A 17,740-nucleotide genomic window follows, 5' to 3' on the forward strand; every position below is an offset into this window, starting at 1 on the left:
TCCTACCTGTAGGCCTCCTACCCCTGAGACAACAACGAAAACAACGTTGAACTGTGACGCCCGACATGCGGTTGTTTGGTTACAAGAGTGGAACAAAATAACTCTTTGTAAAGTTTCCTGTTTACGTTTTTAATGCCAGTCACAGTTCAGCAACATCCACGCTGGCTTCAGCAGAGGTGGCAGTTCGGGCAGCAGACGAACGGCCCTCTTATTTGAGCCCGGGTCAACGGCCCGGGCCCGTCGTCGCTAAACGGAGAGAGGTTCTTTCCTAATTTCCACGCGGTGCGGTGAAGTGCGCAGTCGCCGGCCTTGACGTGGATTTGTTGGGAGAAGCTTCCGTCTTTCCCTCTAACGAACGGCAGCCTGCGCTTCCAGCACTTCTGTCAACTTCCATCAAGGCGGGCCCTCGTCTCCCGTCCGGGCCCCGGTGGCCCCGGGTCTCAACACAGAACTGCTGATGAGAGGGCGCAGAGGGCTCAGACGCCGTGCTTGTGCGTGACAGAACACTGGGGGTGAGCCATGACTGGCTGAAGGTCACGTACGCTTGCTGGCAGGGGGACACCCTCCTGGCTTCGTTAGCATCCGTCAGGACGTCTCACGTGTGACCCAAGTTTCACGTCTGGATAAATGATCCTCGTCCACCGTGAACACTGACTACTTTTGCGTTTGAGTGTTGCTCTCTCGTGCGTTTGTGGGTGTGTTGAGGCGGATCTTGATCGGTTTGGGAGCCATATTTAGCTTAGCATAAACTGTGACGACGGCACTGACAAGTGCAGCCTGATGACGCAACGTCCAAATCGTGGACGCAAAATAAGAACCTCATGATTTGTAACTGGCACTTATATTAATTTATATTAATGATATTAATATATATTAATGATAGGCCCTGTGACGGACTGGCGGCCTGTCCAGGGTGTCTCCCCGCCTGCCGCCCAATGAGTGCTGGGGTAGGCTCCAGCATCCCCGAGACCCTGAGAGCAGGATAAGCGGCTTGGATAATGGATGTATATTAATTATATATCTATCAACTCCCATATTTTCGTAATGTGTGTGTGTGTGTGTGTGTGTGTGTGTGTGTGTGTGTGTGTGTGTGTGTGTGTGTGTTAGTGCAGATAGCGGGACCGAAAACTAAAGCACTTATGATCCTAATTCTTTTTGGAGGTGGTAGGTATTGTCTCAAGAGAGTAAGGGGAAAAATCCCAGAAAATTAAAATTATGCATAATTATGCATAATTATGCAAAATATGCATTTTTTCTAAAAATGGCTAAAAACCACTTTTCTCGGCATTTCAGGTGATTCTGAGCATCTTTGATTTTTTTCACCTATATACATTTTTTTTCCTGGGACTTAGAAATGTTTTGGCATTATGCAAAACATATGCATTTTTGCAAAAATGCACTTATGATCCTCATTTTTTTTGGAGGTGGTAGGTATTGTTCCAGAGAGGACCAGAAAAATAGCAGAAAATTAAAATAATTATGCATAATTATGCATAACTATGCAAAATATGCATTTTCTAAAAATGGCTAAAAACCACTTTTCTCGGCATTTCAGATGATTCTGAGCATTTGGGGGGAGGGAGTTGGAGTGGGGGGGTTTAGGGGCAGGGGGAAGGCGGTTAGCTGGTGGGATGAAGAGGAGGGAGATTTAGACGGGTGGAGAACCAAACCGCTACATTGTAGCGGGGTTCTTCTAGTATATATATATACACCCCCCTTCCCCATTTTCCTTCCCAACTGTATCCGTCCAACTACCCCTCTCTTCTAATCCGGGGCCTCATGTCTCAGTCGTTACTTTGGGCAAAATTGTGCGGACACACCCGTGGAATTTTTTAGCCCTGAAGATTGTGTGCCAGTTATCAGCAAAGCATGATGGTTATTATGCGATTCCTTCCTCCTGACATGCATCGTCTGCCTCCTGCAACGAGCAATCACCCAGGCCTGCAAAGACATGTGTTAGCCAATCGGTGAGGGGCTACCCGGGCTCGGCCCTGGTTTCTGAGACAAACTTCTGGGCTAAAAAGTCCCGCACAAATTTGCTCATAGTAACGACTGATACAGGAGGCCCCGGGTGGTGGTGGGGGGGGGGGAGGGCTGCAGACTACCACGTCTCCTCTGAGACATGTGGAGTCGCCAGCCGCTTCTTCTCACCTGACGGCGAGGAGTTTCACCAGGGGGATGTAGCGCGTGGGGGGGGGGGTTCACGCCACCGTGCCGCCACAGATATATGATCTATATGGTGTAAAATACACAACGATCATCACCATGATGGCGTTTTCCATATCGCCCATCACCACGGCTGACCTGCAGACACTCAACAGACAGACAGAGAGCTGCACATCACCAAAGGGTAGAGGCACCCGAAACCCTGAGACCGCACGGATTTGAATAGTCGCCTTTCGTCAGTGTCACACAGAAAAGCCACATTTATTGATAATAACAATCTCATCATGTGCAGAGCGACAATCAAAGGCAGGATACAAACAGAGGCAGGAGAAAATAACACAACAACAACGACAACAACGACGACAAAACCAATAAATTCATAAGACATTCAAAGTAAATCACATCCCCTGGCCTGCGTGGTGCAGCTGGCTCGTGAACTTTGACCTTCATGTATGTATTTTTTTTACCCACATCAGCACACACGTCAACACAGCAAGTAACACACTGCGTGTGTGATGTGATGGGAGGAGGACGACGACGCCTTGTTTTTCTGCTCGACACCAACAGACAAGGAGAAGTGGACCCAGTTGGTACTAATCAGCTAATTTATAGTGAAAAAGAACAGATTAGGGGGCGTCCGGGCAGCATGGCGGTCTGTTCTGTTGCCCACCGACACGAGGGTCGCCGGTTCAAATCCCTGTGTTACCTCCGGCTTGGTTGGGCGTCCCTACAGACACAACTGGCCGTGTCTGCGGGTGGGATGTGGGTATGTGTCCTGATCACCGCACTAGCGCCCCCTCTGGTTGGTCAGGGTGCCTGTTCAGGGGGGTGGGGGGAATAGCGTGATCCCCCTGGAGAAACTCCTCACTGTCAGGTGAAAAGAAGCGGCTGGCGACTCCACATGTATGGGAGGAGGCATGTGGTAGTCTGCAGCCCTCCCCGGATCAGCAGAGGGGGGTGGAGCAGAGACCAGGAGTGGGGTGATTGGCCGGATACAACTGGGGAGAAGATTTAAAAAAAAAGAAAAAAAAATGCTCTCCTTCCATTCCCACACCTCCCCAGCTGATGGCGCTCACTAGACATCCCTGACTCACTGAAGGCGTCGTCAGTGAAACCAGCCGGTGTGATGCTGGGTTAGAACGAAAACCTGCTCCGTGTGACCCATAGAAGGCAGCGTCACACTGTAAAGGTCAAAGGGCAACAGAGAAGCTACATTCACACATCTCACTGTTACAGAGAGATGGCCTCTGGCAGCCATCTTGCCTGCAGGACATTCATGGTGTCTATTCAAAATAACCGTGTTTGATGAAGACGCCGACCGCTGCGAAACGACGGTCAGCGTCAAATAAGACGCCGCTTTGCAAACCGTCGGGCCATAATAAGTGCGTTTATGCATGGTGGTTACACCGTCAACCCCTTCACATGTACATCATGGGGTACCTGGGGTGCACACTGGGGGACATCGTTTACTAAACATCTTTGCTAGCATGTTTTAAGGCATACAGCTGAATTTGGGGTTATATTTTGGAGGAGGATTGCGAGGTCGCCTCACAGCAGGAAGGTGCTGGGTTCGAGCCCCGGGGTAGTCCAACCTTGGGGGTCGTCCCGGGTCGTCCTCTGTGTGGAGTTTGCATGTTCTCCCCGTGTCTGTTGGGTTCCTCCGGGGGCTCCGGTTTCCTCCCACAGTCCAAAGACATGTAGGTCAGGTGAATCGGCCGTACTGGATTGTCCCTAGGTATTACTATGAGTGTGTGTGTGTGTATCGGCCCTGTGTGATGGCCCGGCGGCCTGTCCGGGGTGTCTCCCCATCTGCTGCCCAATGACTGCTGGGATAGGATCTCTAGAATCCCCGCAACCCTGAGAGCAGGATGAGGGGTTCGGATAACGGATGGATGGATTTTTGGAGGATATTGCGCACAAAACCATTGTGAGCCACCAGAAGCTGTAAATACAGGCTCTCAGTGCGTTGAGTTTAAGATACCCGGCAGTATCTGGGCCACCCTTTACACGGTGGGGGACTAACTTTATCATTGCCACAAACTTTGAACGGATTCTGGCTCTTCGTGCAGGACTGTAGGCACCCTGAGCTTCATGTGGGTCAAATTACAACATTTGAACAGAGTAAATGGTTTATATTTAGGCTACTTGGTCGTCTTGGGTACGACGTTAAACTGCAACGGTTGGGTCATCGGTGACTAAACCGGCACCCCCACGCCAACCCTTTGGTTGTTGTGGGGAGGGTGTGCGGACACCCAGCAGGACTAAAAACAAAACCTGTCAAAGGGCGGATGAGTTCCTCTGTGAACCAATGGCCATCCATACCTGGAGAGGAGATGGGGACCACCAGGTACTCCCCCCCCTACTGACACACAATGAAGACTCAGCCAATGCTGAGGCTTCAGCTGTACTCCTACAACCTCCATAGGTTATGGAACTGATGATGACGATGATGATTTGGAACCAATCAAAGGTATTCCATCCATCCATCCATCCATCCATCCATCCATCCATCCATCCATTCACCCATCCATCCATCCATCCATCCATCCATCCATCCATCCATTCACCCATTCATCCATTATCCAAACCCCTCATCCTGCTCTCAGGATGAGGGGATTCTGGAGATCCTATCCCAGTAGTCATTGGGCGGCAGGTGGGGAGACACCCTGGACAGGCCGCCGGGCCATCACACAGGGTCGACACACACACACAGACTCACAGTAATACCTAGGGATGATTTAGTCCGGCCGAGTCACCTGACCTACAGGTCTTTGGACTGTGGGAGGAAACCGGACCCCCCGGAGGAAACCCACAGACACGGGGAGAACATGCAAACTCCACACAGAGGACGACCCGGGACGACCCCCAAGGTTGGACTACCCCGGGGCTCGAACCCAGGACCTTCTTGCTACGAGGCGACCGCGCTAACCACTGCACCACCATAGAATGTATTTTGCTTTTCAAAACAGACGTATAGGATAAAAAAAATAAATAAAAATAAACACATTTATAGTTACAGCTTTAAAGTGTCAACACGTGTTTGTGAGCAAACCTTGGCATTCATGACGCACGGACCGTAACCTTAACGGCAACAATTCAATATAACACGTAACGGAGAAATACAGCATGCTACAAAAAAAAAAGCAGGCTTTCCTTTTTTTATCTTCTGGCAACGACGCCACTTGAATTCACGAGGAAATTACATCTCGACAACCACTTAACACACCGCAGGAGAGGAGCCGACGCCGAGGGTGTCGTGCAGATGCAATTAAACACATTTCTGCACGAATACGAGGCCGAACCGCCGTCTCTAAACGTTTTGATTGTCATTATCTGCTGGTACCCAGCAGGCACCCCCTGCTTCAGCGAGCGGCAGTCCTCTTAAAAGCAGCAATGCACACGGGTAGGCTCCCTCCTGGAGAGGAGGCCGCTGCCGTGGGATCCTGGTCCCTCCCGAACGCCCCCTCGGCAGTGGCGGCACACCCGAACGGGACGACGGCGGGTCGTCACGTCGCCGGTGGGTGAGGTGAGGGTCAGCGCCTTGAGCCTGAGGGCGGGCTGACTTCAAAAGCGACCTCAAGAGGCCGACAGCGCCGCAAACAGAGGTTGGCCGGCGGACACGCCGTCTTCTGGTTCGCCTTCAAGTGGACGATTGTCTCCCGGTGAAGCACACGTGTGGAGGCTCGGAGGTAGCCGGTCGACCAGGCATGTAGTGCAATCCATTACAGCTCAGAGAGGGGGAGGGGGAGGGGGGGGAGGGGGGGTTGGAGCATGCACACAACTTCTCCAGGACACCAGTTGACAAACAGCACACACTTAACAAAATGGGACTTTTCAAAATGGCTTGTCACTGCAGCCTCTGAAGCTCATATTGTACAGGTTACAGAACCACCCCCCCCCCTTTTTAAAAAATTTTTTTGTTTAACCAGGGTAGACAACTCCTGTTCGGTGCTCTGCTCAGTTAAAATAGTATTTGCATCCATACATAAACATACAGACGGGCGGGGCACGGCCTGCAGGAGGATGTACGGAGCGCCAGGAAGCTGAGAAACTCACGGGGCAAGTGTCTGAGAAGCTAACTCGGCCTACTTGTCGGCAGAGGCGGACAACCCGGCCTCAGAAAGTACACGGCCTGCCACGTATTTGCTCCAGCCATTCACTAAAACCAGGTGACTTCACTCTACCTGGCTGGAGAGCGGTGCGGTGACCTCAGCTGATGTAGCGTATGGGTGGAACAAATACGTGGCAGGGCTTTTGCTTCCCGAAGCCGGGGGTGTCCGCCTGTGTCGGTGCTCGCCGTTAACGCCGCTGAGTTACAATAACGACGTTACTTGTTTTTACGCTTAACCAATTACTATTTCAGTTTAATAAATTGTCCTGACCATACAACGTTTTTGAAATGACAGGAGACGATAAGAACTAGATGCACTTCTTCACATTTTTCGTCCGTTCTGCTTTCTTATTTTGCAACTCTATTGTTGCATTTCTTAACCCAGCCACCGGGGGACGCACAAGCCAGTGCATTCTTAGTGCAAGTCCCGAGCCCGGATAAATGGGGAGGGTTGCGTCAGGGACCTTTGCCAAATCAAATATGCGGATGATAAATCAGTTTGGAGTGGTGGAAGAGCACCACAGATGGGATGTTTGCTTTGAGAGTGTTGATGGAGAAGTAGAGAGGAGGCCAGAAGGAGGTACAGTGTCTTTGTGGATTTAGAGAAGGCATATGACAGGGTGCCGAGAGAGGAGGTGTGGTATTGTATGAGGAAGTCAAGGGTTGTGAAGAAGTATGTAGGGGTGGTGCAGGATATGTATGAGGGAAGTGTGACAGTGGTGAGGGGTGTGGTAGGAATGACAGATGGGTTCAAGGTGGAGGTGGGATCACATCAAGGATCGGCTCTGAGCCCTTTCTTGTTTGCAATGGTGATGGACAGGTTGACGGACGAGATCAGGCAGGAGTCTCCGTGGACTATGATGTTTCTGGATGACATTGTGATCTGTAGTGAGAGTAGGGTGCAGGTGGAGGAGAGCCTGGAGAGGTGGAGGTATGCACTGGAGAGAAGAGGAATGAAAGTCAGTAGGAGCAAGACGGAATACCTATGTGTGAATGAGAGGGAGGACAGTGGAATGGTGAGGATGCAAGGAGTAGAGGTGACGAAGGCGTAGGAGTTTAAATAGTTGGGGTCAACTGTCCAAAGTAACGGGGAGTGCAGAAGAGAGGTGAAGAAGAGAGTGCAGGCAGGGTGGAGCGGGTGGAGAAGAGTGTCAGGAGTGATGTGTGACAGAAGGGTACCAGCAAGAGTTAAAGGGAAGGTTTACAAGATGGTTGTGAGACCGGCTATGTTGTATGGTTTGGAGACAGTGGTACTGATGAGGAGACAGGAGGTGCAGCTGGAGGTGACAGAGATGAAGATGATGAGATTTTCATTGGGAGTGATGAAGAAGGACAGGATTAGGAAGGAGTATATTAGAGGGACAGCTCAGGTTGGACGGTTTGGAGACAAAGCAAGAGAGACATGGTTGAGATGGTTTGGACATGTGTGGAGGAGAGATGCTGGGTATATTGGGAGAAGGATGCTGAATATGGAGCTGCCAGGGGAAGAGGAGAAGAGGAAGGGCAAAGAGGAGGTTTATGGATGTGGTGAGGGAGGACATGCAGGTGGCTGGCGTGAGAGAGAGAAATGGATGATCTGCTGTGGCGCCCTCTAATGGGAGCAGCCAAAAGCAGAGGCATTGTCGCCTTTGTAAAGCACTTTGAGTTGTCTTGTGTATGAAATGTTCTCCAGAAATAATACAGCTTGCCTCTCCGTGCACAAAGCCAAGGTGAGAGTTACCCCAATGTTGGGGGGTAAAACTGTATCTAACTGCCAATTAAGGCAAAGAATGGCAAACTATGACTGATCTCTGGTAGGGAAAGAGTATTGAAATAGTTCTGAAATGAACAGAATAAAATGTATTTGATTCCTTTTTTTAATGATAATATTAAATAGCACATCTCCTGCCATTAACCATCTGGGTAGCCCCACCCACCTGTGCAGGTCTGACGGTTCAAACAAACACACGGAATGATCACACAACGCTATTCGATTGCGATGCCGCGTGGCCCCCTGCGAGGACCAGCGCAGGAACATCTGATTGTGGCGGTTTTTCTAACGACCTCCTGGGTCTTCAGAGGACCATGGTCTCCGACTGCAGGATGGACTGGGTGCGGGAGTTTCGGTGAAACTGCACCGTGTTTTCCGAGCCGTTCCTGGACGCGTAGGTGCCGCTGAGCTGCTGACCCCGACTCAAGCGGCAGTTGAGATATACGCTCCGCCATTTCCTCTTCAGCTCGCCTTGAACCTGCGGCAAAGGGGAGGAGGGCTCATGTTCATGTCTCCCCTGTTTATGGTGCATAGAGTTTGCTAAGCGGGGTTCCCCCCCCCCCTTTTTGTTTCTCCTCAACTGTATCCGGCCAATTACCCCACTCGTCCGAGCCGTCCCGGTCTCTGCTCCACCCCCTCTGCTGACCCGGGGAGGGCTGCAGACTACCACGTGCCTCCTCCCATACATGTGGAGTCGCCAGCCGCTTCTTTTCACCTGACAGTGAGGAGTTTCACCAGGGGGATGTAGCGCGTGGGAGGATCACGCTATTCCCCCCAGTTCCCCCTCCTCGCCGAACAGGAGCCCCGACCGACCTGAGGAGGCGCTAGTGCAGCGACCAGGACGCATACCCACACCCGGCTTCCCACCCGCAGACACGGCCAATTGTGTCTGCAGGGCCGCCCGACCAAGCCGGAGGCAACACGGGGATTCGAACCGGCGATCCCCGTGTTGGTAGGCAACGGAATAGACCGCTACGCCACCCGGACGCCCCCACCCCTTTTCATTTTTGGCACCGACATAAAATAAATAGATCTGCATGCAGTCTGAGAGCTCTGAAAAAAAATGACCCCACCCCGGAGGTCTACTTCCATCTGTTTTTCAGTAAAATCACCCCGCTCAACTACTTTCCTCTACTTCTGTTCCCCCAGGCCACGCCCACACAGCCGACCTCTCACCTCGCTGTTCAGAAAGCAGTACAGGATGGCCACCACCAGGCCCTGTTCAAACAAAACACAACCGCAGTTACAGATGTGAGAAGACGCACAACAGACTGACAGCCAAGTCCACATTCAAGTGTCTTGAGTTGTGGTTTAACGACACTGGCATTTAGTGCACTGACTGTAGGGGAGTTTGTGTCTGGGAAAATCAGTTCAGAAGGACCCGAAACCTACGCAGCACTGGCGAATGTTGAAGTGATGTAAACACGGCGAGGTGTACCTGAAAGGATCCGATGGCCAGGTCAAAGAAGATCTTGTAATCTTCTGCTATGGATTCACTGAACGCCACAAACACCACATAGTGGATCCCAAACAGAGGGATCAGCAGGAGGGTGGACTTGGCCAGCCGCCTGGGGGGGGGGGGGGGGGGCAAAAGCAAATCCCAACAACAGGAAGACAAAAGGCAGATGTTTATTCAGGTGATGTTTTACCGTATGGGCTGAAAATCTGTCTGTGACTGTCTAATCCAGGAATTCATAGCTCACAAACAGTACATACCCTCTGGTACCCCTCTCCTCCGAGCCGTCCTGGTCTCTGCTCCACCCCCTCTGCCGATCCGGGGAGGGCTGCAGACCACCACATGCCTCCTCCCGTACATGTGGAGTCGCCAGCCGCCTCTTTTCACCTGACAGTGAGGAGTTTCACCAGGGGGACGTAGCGCGTGGGAGGATCACGCTACCCCCCCTGGTTCCCCCCCCCCGAACAGGTGCCCTGACCGACCACAGGAGGCGCTAGTGCAGCAACCAGGACACATACCCGCATCCGGCTCCCCACCCGCAGACACGGCCAATTGTGTCTGTAGGGACGCCCGACCAAGCCGGAGGTAACACGGGGATTTGAACCGGCGATCCCCGTGTTGCTAGGCAACGGAATAGACCGCTACGCTACTCGGATGCCCTACGGGAGCGTTTTATTTTTTTTTTGTAGAAATGTTGTTAATGTTTTGTCTTTTACAGCTCCTGCATCCGAGCACGAAAACACGACATCCAAACTGTCAAGGTTATGGGGCGAAAGAGTGTTCACTCACTTGTTTGTGATTCATTTATTCATTCACATCCATCGACATAGTTAGAGCACTGGGGTGGAAGTGCATTATTCTGTCTTGTATGAACCTGACTGATTTGTTTAAACAGCTGTTGGTGTGCTGGGCGAGTTTCATATAATGAATAACACCTATATACACACACACACACACACACATACATACACACACACATATATATATATATATATATATATATATATATATATGTTGATCTACATCTGTACGAACCTACTTGTCAGAAGTTCTACAGGAGGGTGTGTCAAGTGGGCGGTACCTGTACTGTGATTGGTCGTTTCCACCCACGTCAGGACACCGCAGCTTCTGCACCAAGATCCGGATTATGCTGATGAACAGGATGAAGTTGACCTGGGAGGGGCGGCAACAACATGTTTCTTCTGTTTAGAGCAGCACAGGGAGGATCTGTCTCTCAGTTAGTATGTCATTAGATGTAACGAGTCTGTAGTGATGCCTACAGGGGCTGGTGACAGGTTACACCCAGAGAAAGTATGAATAAAAACCAATCAGAGTAAAACAACATGGCCGACGGGAGAAGGGTTATCATAAAGCAGGATAGGCAAATTCACACAGTTTTCCAACGATCCTATTCCTCCATTATGCGAAGAAAAGAAACAAAAACGGATGAAAGACCAGTCACAATAAGCGACAGCAACTTGCTCGAATTGATTTGTGGAATCTTTTCAAATCAGATCATAGCACTTGTTAAGAGGAAGCGGAAAACCGAAACCCGAAACCGAAACCTTCTCACAGTCCGGAGACCGCACGATGAATTCCTGGCAGCGGCCTTTTTTACTCCCAAAACGGAGTCCTCGTGTTTAACACTGAGGAGCCTCACGAGTCTCAACGGAGGGAAGACGTCACAATGCCGATGCACGAAGGACACCGACCGCTCATGGTGGACGGTCTCACAGCTAGAAGACACGACGATATGGACATGAATACACTCAGCGGGAACCTTCCAGAAACTTCGGACACTGGAAGAAACAGAGACTACAGGTGCTCAACCTCTTGTCTAAGGAACGCTTAATTTTCCAGGATTAGGAAAAATAAATCTGTTGTTCTCTCACTGATGTCAAGGTGTTTGTAAAGCTGTGTCATGCCCCCCCCCTTTTTTTTTGATTTCCCCCCTTTTTCTCCCCCAATTGTACCAGGCCAATTACCCCACTCTTTCGAGCCGTCCCGGACGCTGCTCCACCCCCTCTGCCGATCCGAGGAGGGCTGCAGACTACCACATGCCTCCTCCCATACACGTGGAGTCGCCAGCCGCTTCTTTTCACCTGACAGTGAGGAGTTTCACCAGGGGGACGTAGCGCGTGGGAGGATCACGATATTCCCCCCAGTTCCCCCTCGCCCTTGAACAGGCGCCCCGACCAACCAGAGAAGGCGCTAGTGCAGCGACCAGGACACACACCCACATCTGGCTTCCAACCCGCAAACATGGCCAATTGTGTCTGTAGGGATGCCTGACCAAGCCGGCAGTAACATGGGGATTTGAACCTGCAATCCCTGTGTTGGTAGTAGGGGTTTACGAAATCATCGACACACTTGAGTATCGTGATATTATCTTTTGTGATACTGTATCGATTCTCAAAACCACTACATTGATTTTTAATTGTTTACATGTAAAGGTTTGTGACGAACATGTTGTGTTGTGTGTAACCCCACGACTGCTAGATAACAGTGTTGTAATCTGTCTTCAGCCATCTGACTCTTCCACTCCGACCCAACAACGTAAACTGAGACAGGAAGTAGCATAAGCACAAAGAACACAGGCCTATGAAACCACAATATATCACCTTTCTAACAGTATCACAATATATAACCTTTCTAACAGTATCACAATATATCACCTTTCTAACAGTATCACAATAAATCACCTTTCTAACAGTATCACAATATATCACCTTTCTTACAGTATCACAATATATCACCTTTCTGACAGTATCACAATATATCACCTTTCTCACAGCATCACAATATATCACCTTTCTAACAGTATCACAATGTATCACCTTTCTAACAGTATCACAATATATCACCTTTCTTAGAGTATCACAATATATCACCTTTCTGACAGTATCACAATATATCACCTTTCTCACAGCATCACAATATATCACCTTTCTAACAGTATCACAATATATCACCTTTCTTACAGTATCACAATATATCACCTTTCTTACAGTATCACAATGTATCACCTTTCTTACAGTATCACAATATATCACCTTTCTAACAGTATCACAATTTATCACCTTACAGTATCACAATTTATCACCTTTCTTACAGTGTCACAATGTATCACCTTTCTAACAGTGTCACAATTTATCACCTTTCTTATAGTATCACAATGTATCACCTTTCTAACAGTATCACAATTTATCACCTTTCTTACAGTATCACAATATATCACCTTTCTTACAGTATCACAATATATCACCTTTCTTACAGTATCACAATATATCACCTTTCTTACAGTATCACAATATATCACCTTTCTAACATCACAATATATCACCTTTCTTACAGTATCACAATATATCACCTTTCTAACAGTATCACAATATATTACCTTTCTTACAGTATCACAATATATCACCTTTCTTACGGTATCACAATATATCACCTTTCTTACAGTATTATAATATATCACCTTTCTTACACTATCACAATGTATCACCTTTCTTACAGTATCACAATATATCACCTTTCTTACAGTGTCACAATATATCACCTTTCTAACAGTATCACAATATATCACATTTTTTACAGTATCACAATATATCAAATTTCTAACAGTATCACAATATATCACCTTTCTAACAGTATCACAATGTATCACCTTTCTAACAGTATCACAATATATCACCTTTCTTACAGTATCACAATATATCACCTTTCTAACAGTATCACAATATATCACCTTTCTAACAGTATCACAATATATCACCTTTCTAACAGTATCACAATATATCACCTTTCTTACAGTATCACAACATATCACCTTTCTTACAGTATCACAATATATCACCTTTCTTACAGTATCACAATATATCACCTTTCTAACAGTATCACAATGTATCACCTTTCTGACAGTATCACAATATATCACCTTTCTTACAGTATCACAATATATCACCTTTCTAACAGTATCCCAATATATCACCTTTCTAACAGTATCACAATGTATCACCTTTCTTACAGTATCACAATATATCACCTTTCTAACAGTATCACAATGTATCACCTTTCTTACAGTATCACAATATATCACCTTTCTAACAGTATCACAATGTATCACCTTTCTGACAGTATCACAATATATCACCTTTCTTACAGTATCACAATATATCACCCTTCTAACAGTATCACAATATATCACCTTTCTTACAGTATCACAACATATCACATTTCTTACAGTATCACAATATATCACCTTTCTTACAGTATCACAATATATCACCTTTCTAACAGTATCACAATGTATCACCTTTCTAACAGTATCACAATATATCACCTTTCTAACAGTATCACAATGTATCACGTTTCTAACAGTATCACAATATATCACCTTTCTTATAGTATTACAATGTATCACCTTCTAACAGTATCACAATATATTACGATACATTGAATGGTAAGCCCTGTATCGTGATACATATCTTATCGCCACATTCTCACCAACACACAGCCCTGGCTGGTAGGCAACAGAATAGACCGCCACACTACCCCGACGCCCCGTTTGATGTGAGGCCAAACACAGAAATGAGAAAAACACTCAACTCAACTAAGGAAATAAAAAGAAACATACAAAAACATGGGGTCAAATCCAAACTTACCATGATGGACAGTCCTATGGGTCCGTTGATAACCCAGTTGGGTATGGCGTTGTCGTTTCTCTCCCAACACCTGCAAGACGGATGGCCGAACTTTACTTCAGACTTCACCTCACCTCACTTCACATGACCGACATGCCCTCAAATGACTAACCGAGCTTGATAGGAACACATTTTTATTATATGGTTGTTAGAATGGGAACACAGTGTGAGGGTCGGCTGCAGTTGTGGGAGATAAACGTGCACAATTCTCTCAACACAAGTATTGTCCCATACCACCCCCTTTACAATGCTCAACCGCTGTCATGAAGATAAAATGGCGTTTTCTATGAAAAGGCTGTACATCAAAACTCTTGACCAACTTGTGTGATTTTTTTTTATACCTACCAATGAAAAAATATAGTGTAGTTTGTGTTTTTTCCCTTTCCTTTGCCAATTAACCTATATTCCGAACCATCCCAATCTCTGCTCCACCCGCTCTGCTGATCCGGGGAGGGCTGCAGACTACCACATGCCTCCTCTGATACGTGTGGAGTCGCCAGCCGCTTCTTTTCACCTGACAATGAGGAGTTTCACCAGGGGGACGTAGCGCGTGGGAGGCTCACGCTATCCCCCCCAGTTCCCCCTCCTCCCTGAAAAGGCGCCACGACCGACCAGAGGAGGCAGAATATAGCATAACTATGAACATTATTCGCACATGTCCCGCAATTTAGGCGTGCGATGGAAGAGAAAGAACAATTTTGGAGCGGGGGTGGAGCGGGGGTGGCTTGGCGGTCTATTCCGTCACCTACCAACACGGGGATCGCCGGTTTGAATCCCTGTGTTACCTCTCGCTTGGTCGGGCGCACCTTCACACGCTACTGGCCATGTCTGCGGGCCGGAAGCTGGATGTGGGTATGTGTCCTGGTCGCTGCACTAGCGCCTCCTCTGGTTGGTTGGTCGGGGCACCTGTTCGGGGTGGGGGGGTAGCGTGATCCTTCCACGCGCTACGTCCCCCTGGTGAAACTCCTTGCTGTCAGGAGAAAAGAAGCGGCTGGCGACTCCACACGTATCGGAGGAGGCATGTGGTAGTCTGCAGCCCTCCCTGGATCAGCAGAGGGGGTGGAGCAGTGACTGCGATGGCTCGGAAGAGTGGGGTAATTGGCCAGATACAATTGGGGAGAAAAGGGGGGGAGAAATCCCCCTTCCCCCCCTCCAAAAAAAAGAAGAAATCTGGAGTGAGTTGGATGACGTGGTGGAGAGTGTAAGCAAGGAGAAGAGAGTGGTGATTGGAGTGAACTTCAATGGGCATGTTGATGAAGGGAAGAGAGGTGATGAGGAGATGATGGGCAGGTATGGTGTCAAGGAGAGGAATGTGGAGCAACAGATGGTGGTGGGTTATGTGAAAAGGATGGAAATGGCTGTGGTGAATACATGTTTTAAGAAGATGGAGGAACACAGGGTAAAAGGATGGCTTGGACACGTGTGGAGGAGAGATGCTGGGTATGTTGGGAGAAGGATGCTGAGTATGGAGCTGCCAGGCAAGAGGAAAAGAGGAAGGTCAAAGAGGAGGTTTATGGATGTGGTGAGGGAGGACATGCAGTTGGCTGCTGGTACAGAGGAAGATGCAAAGGACAGGAAGAGATGGAAACGGATGATCCGCTGTGGTGACCCCTACCGGGAGCAGCCAAAAGTAGTAGTCGTGGAAGGAAGCTCCAGGGTCTGGTTTACATCCAAAAACTACAAGCTCTACCATGTTTGCCATCAAGCTTTCACTTTGCTTATGCAAGCCGACTGGTTCTGGCTCACATCAAAAAAACATTATCCCCTCCACATTCGACCCACATCAGTTCGCCTACCATCCCAAAAAGTCTGCTGAGGATGCCATTGCCACTGCCCTGCACTTCGCTCTGACCCACCTCGAACTTAACAACAAATACATCCGGATGCTGTTCATAGATTACAGCTCTGCCTTCAACACTATCATCCCCGCCAAACTAACCACCAAACTCCTCTCCCTTGGCCTCAACCCCTCCCTCTGTAACTGGACCCTGGACTTCCTGAACAACAGACCTCAGTCTGTTAGGTTAGGTGAACACACCACCTCCACCGTGATCCTCAGCACAGGTGCCCCTCAAGGCTGTGTTTTGAGCCCCCTCCTGCTCTCCCTCTTTACCCATGACTGCCTGCCACCTCACCCTTCAAATGTTATAGTTAAGTTTGCAGATGACACCACAGTCATTGGCCGTATCACCAACAATGACGAGACGAGATTCAGCACCTTGCATCATGGTGTACTACCAACAATCTTGTCCTCAATGTGCAGAAGACGAAGGAGCTGATTGTGGACTTCAGGAGGTCTAGAAGCTGCAGCCACTCCCCCATACACATCAATGGGGTGGAGGTGGAGCGTGTTTCCAGCTTTAAATTCCTTGGAGTCCACATCAGCGAGGACCTTTCCTGGACATTAACCACCCAGGCCCTTGTGAAAAAGGCCCAACAACGCCTGCATTTCCTGAGGAGGCTGAGGTGCGCCCGTCTATCCCCCAAAATTCTCACCAACTTCTACCACTGCAGGATAGAGAGCATCCTGACCATCTGCATCTCACTGTGGTACGGCAACTGCACCTCTGTAGACCAGGAAGCTCTGCAGCGGGTCGTCAAGGCGGCCCAGCACATCACCGGTACCCAGCTCCCAGCCATGAAAGACATTTATCACAAACGCTGCCTTCGAAGGGTTCTCAGCATCAGCAGAGATCCCACCCACCCCAACCATGGACTGTTCTCCCCCCTGTGCTCTGGGAGGCGCTACAGGAGCCTCAGAGCCCGCACTACCAGCCTCAAAAACAGCTTCTTTCCACAAGCTGTTGCCCACCTGAACCTGGCTACCCACTGGATGTCTGTAGATATTTTATACTCCAGCTCTTTTTTAACTTATTTTTAGCTTTTGGTCTTCCTGTGTGTATATCTTATACTGTGTTTGCTGTGTTTGTCTGTCTGTCTGGCACTGTTTGGTGAAGCCGCAGCCCTCATTTCATTTTAACATGTGCCTGCACATTGTTTTTAATGACAACAAACTGAATTGAACTTGCTCTCTGTACTGACAAGTCCGCTCTGCACAGGAGGTTTCATGGTTCTTTGCCCACATTTGCATATGAGACAGCGATTGGCTTCTGGATATGTGACGCAGCAAATCTAGCTTACCCGGGCTCTGTCTGAATTTCACCACTCAAGTGACAAACACTGCACAGATACAAGTCAGTATAGTCAAGCTCAGACATTTTAGGGGACACAAACCTAAGCAAAACACATTTTTGAGTTGGAGGAGTACTTTAAGAATAATTTATTTTTCATTTTTTGGGGATTTTCTCCCCAGTTGCATCTGGCCAATTATCCCACTCTTCCGAGCTGTTCCGGTCGCTGCTCCACCCCCTCTGCTGATCCAGGGAGGGCTGCAGACTACCACATGCCTCCTCCGATACACGTGGAGTCACCAGCCGCTTCTTTTCACCTGACAGTGAGGAGTTTCACCAGGGGGACGTAGCGCGTGGGAGGATCACACTATCCCGAACAGGCGCCCTGACTAACCAGAGGAGGCGCTAGTACAGCGATCAGGA

The 17,740-nt window shown here is 48.8% G+C and overlaps 1 protein-coding gene across 1 annotated transcript in view; it reads right to left on the minus strand.

Moving 5' to 3' along the window:
• Positions 1-8,215: 8,215 nt before the first annotated feature.
• The window catches only part of vipr2 (vasoactive intestinal peptide receptor 2), a 76,781-nt gene continuing 67,256 nt past the window's right edge, over positions 8,216-17,740 (minus strand). The window contains exons 9-13 of the mRNA XM_056293929.1: positions 14,148-14,217; positions 10,565-10,656; positions 9,466-9,595; positions 9,204-9,245; positions 8,216-8,505 (exon numbers count right to left, since the gene is read on the minus strand). Of these exons, the coding sequence (XP_056149904.1) occupies positions 8,332-8,505; positions 9,204-9,245; positions 9,466-9,595; positions 10,565-10,656; positions 14,148-14,217 (508 nt within the window). The 3' untranslated portion in view covers positions 8,216-8,331. The remainder of the gene's footprint in view (positions 8,506-9,203; positions 9,246-9,465; positions 9,596-10,564; positions 10,657-14,147; positions 14,218-17,740) is intronic.

This window comes from Lampris incognitus, chromosome 14 (genome assembly GCF_029633865.1).
Source record: "Lampris incognitus isolate fLamInc1 chromosome 14, fLamInc1.hap2, whole genome shotgun sequence".
Taxonomy (NCBI): Eukaryota; Metazoa; Chordata; class Actinopteri; order Lampriformes; family Lampridae; genus Lampris; species Lampris incognitus.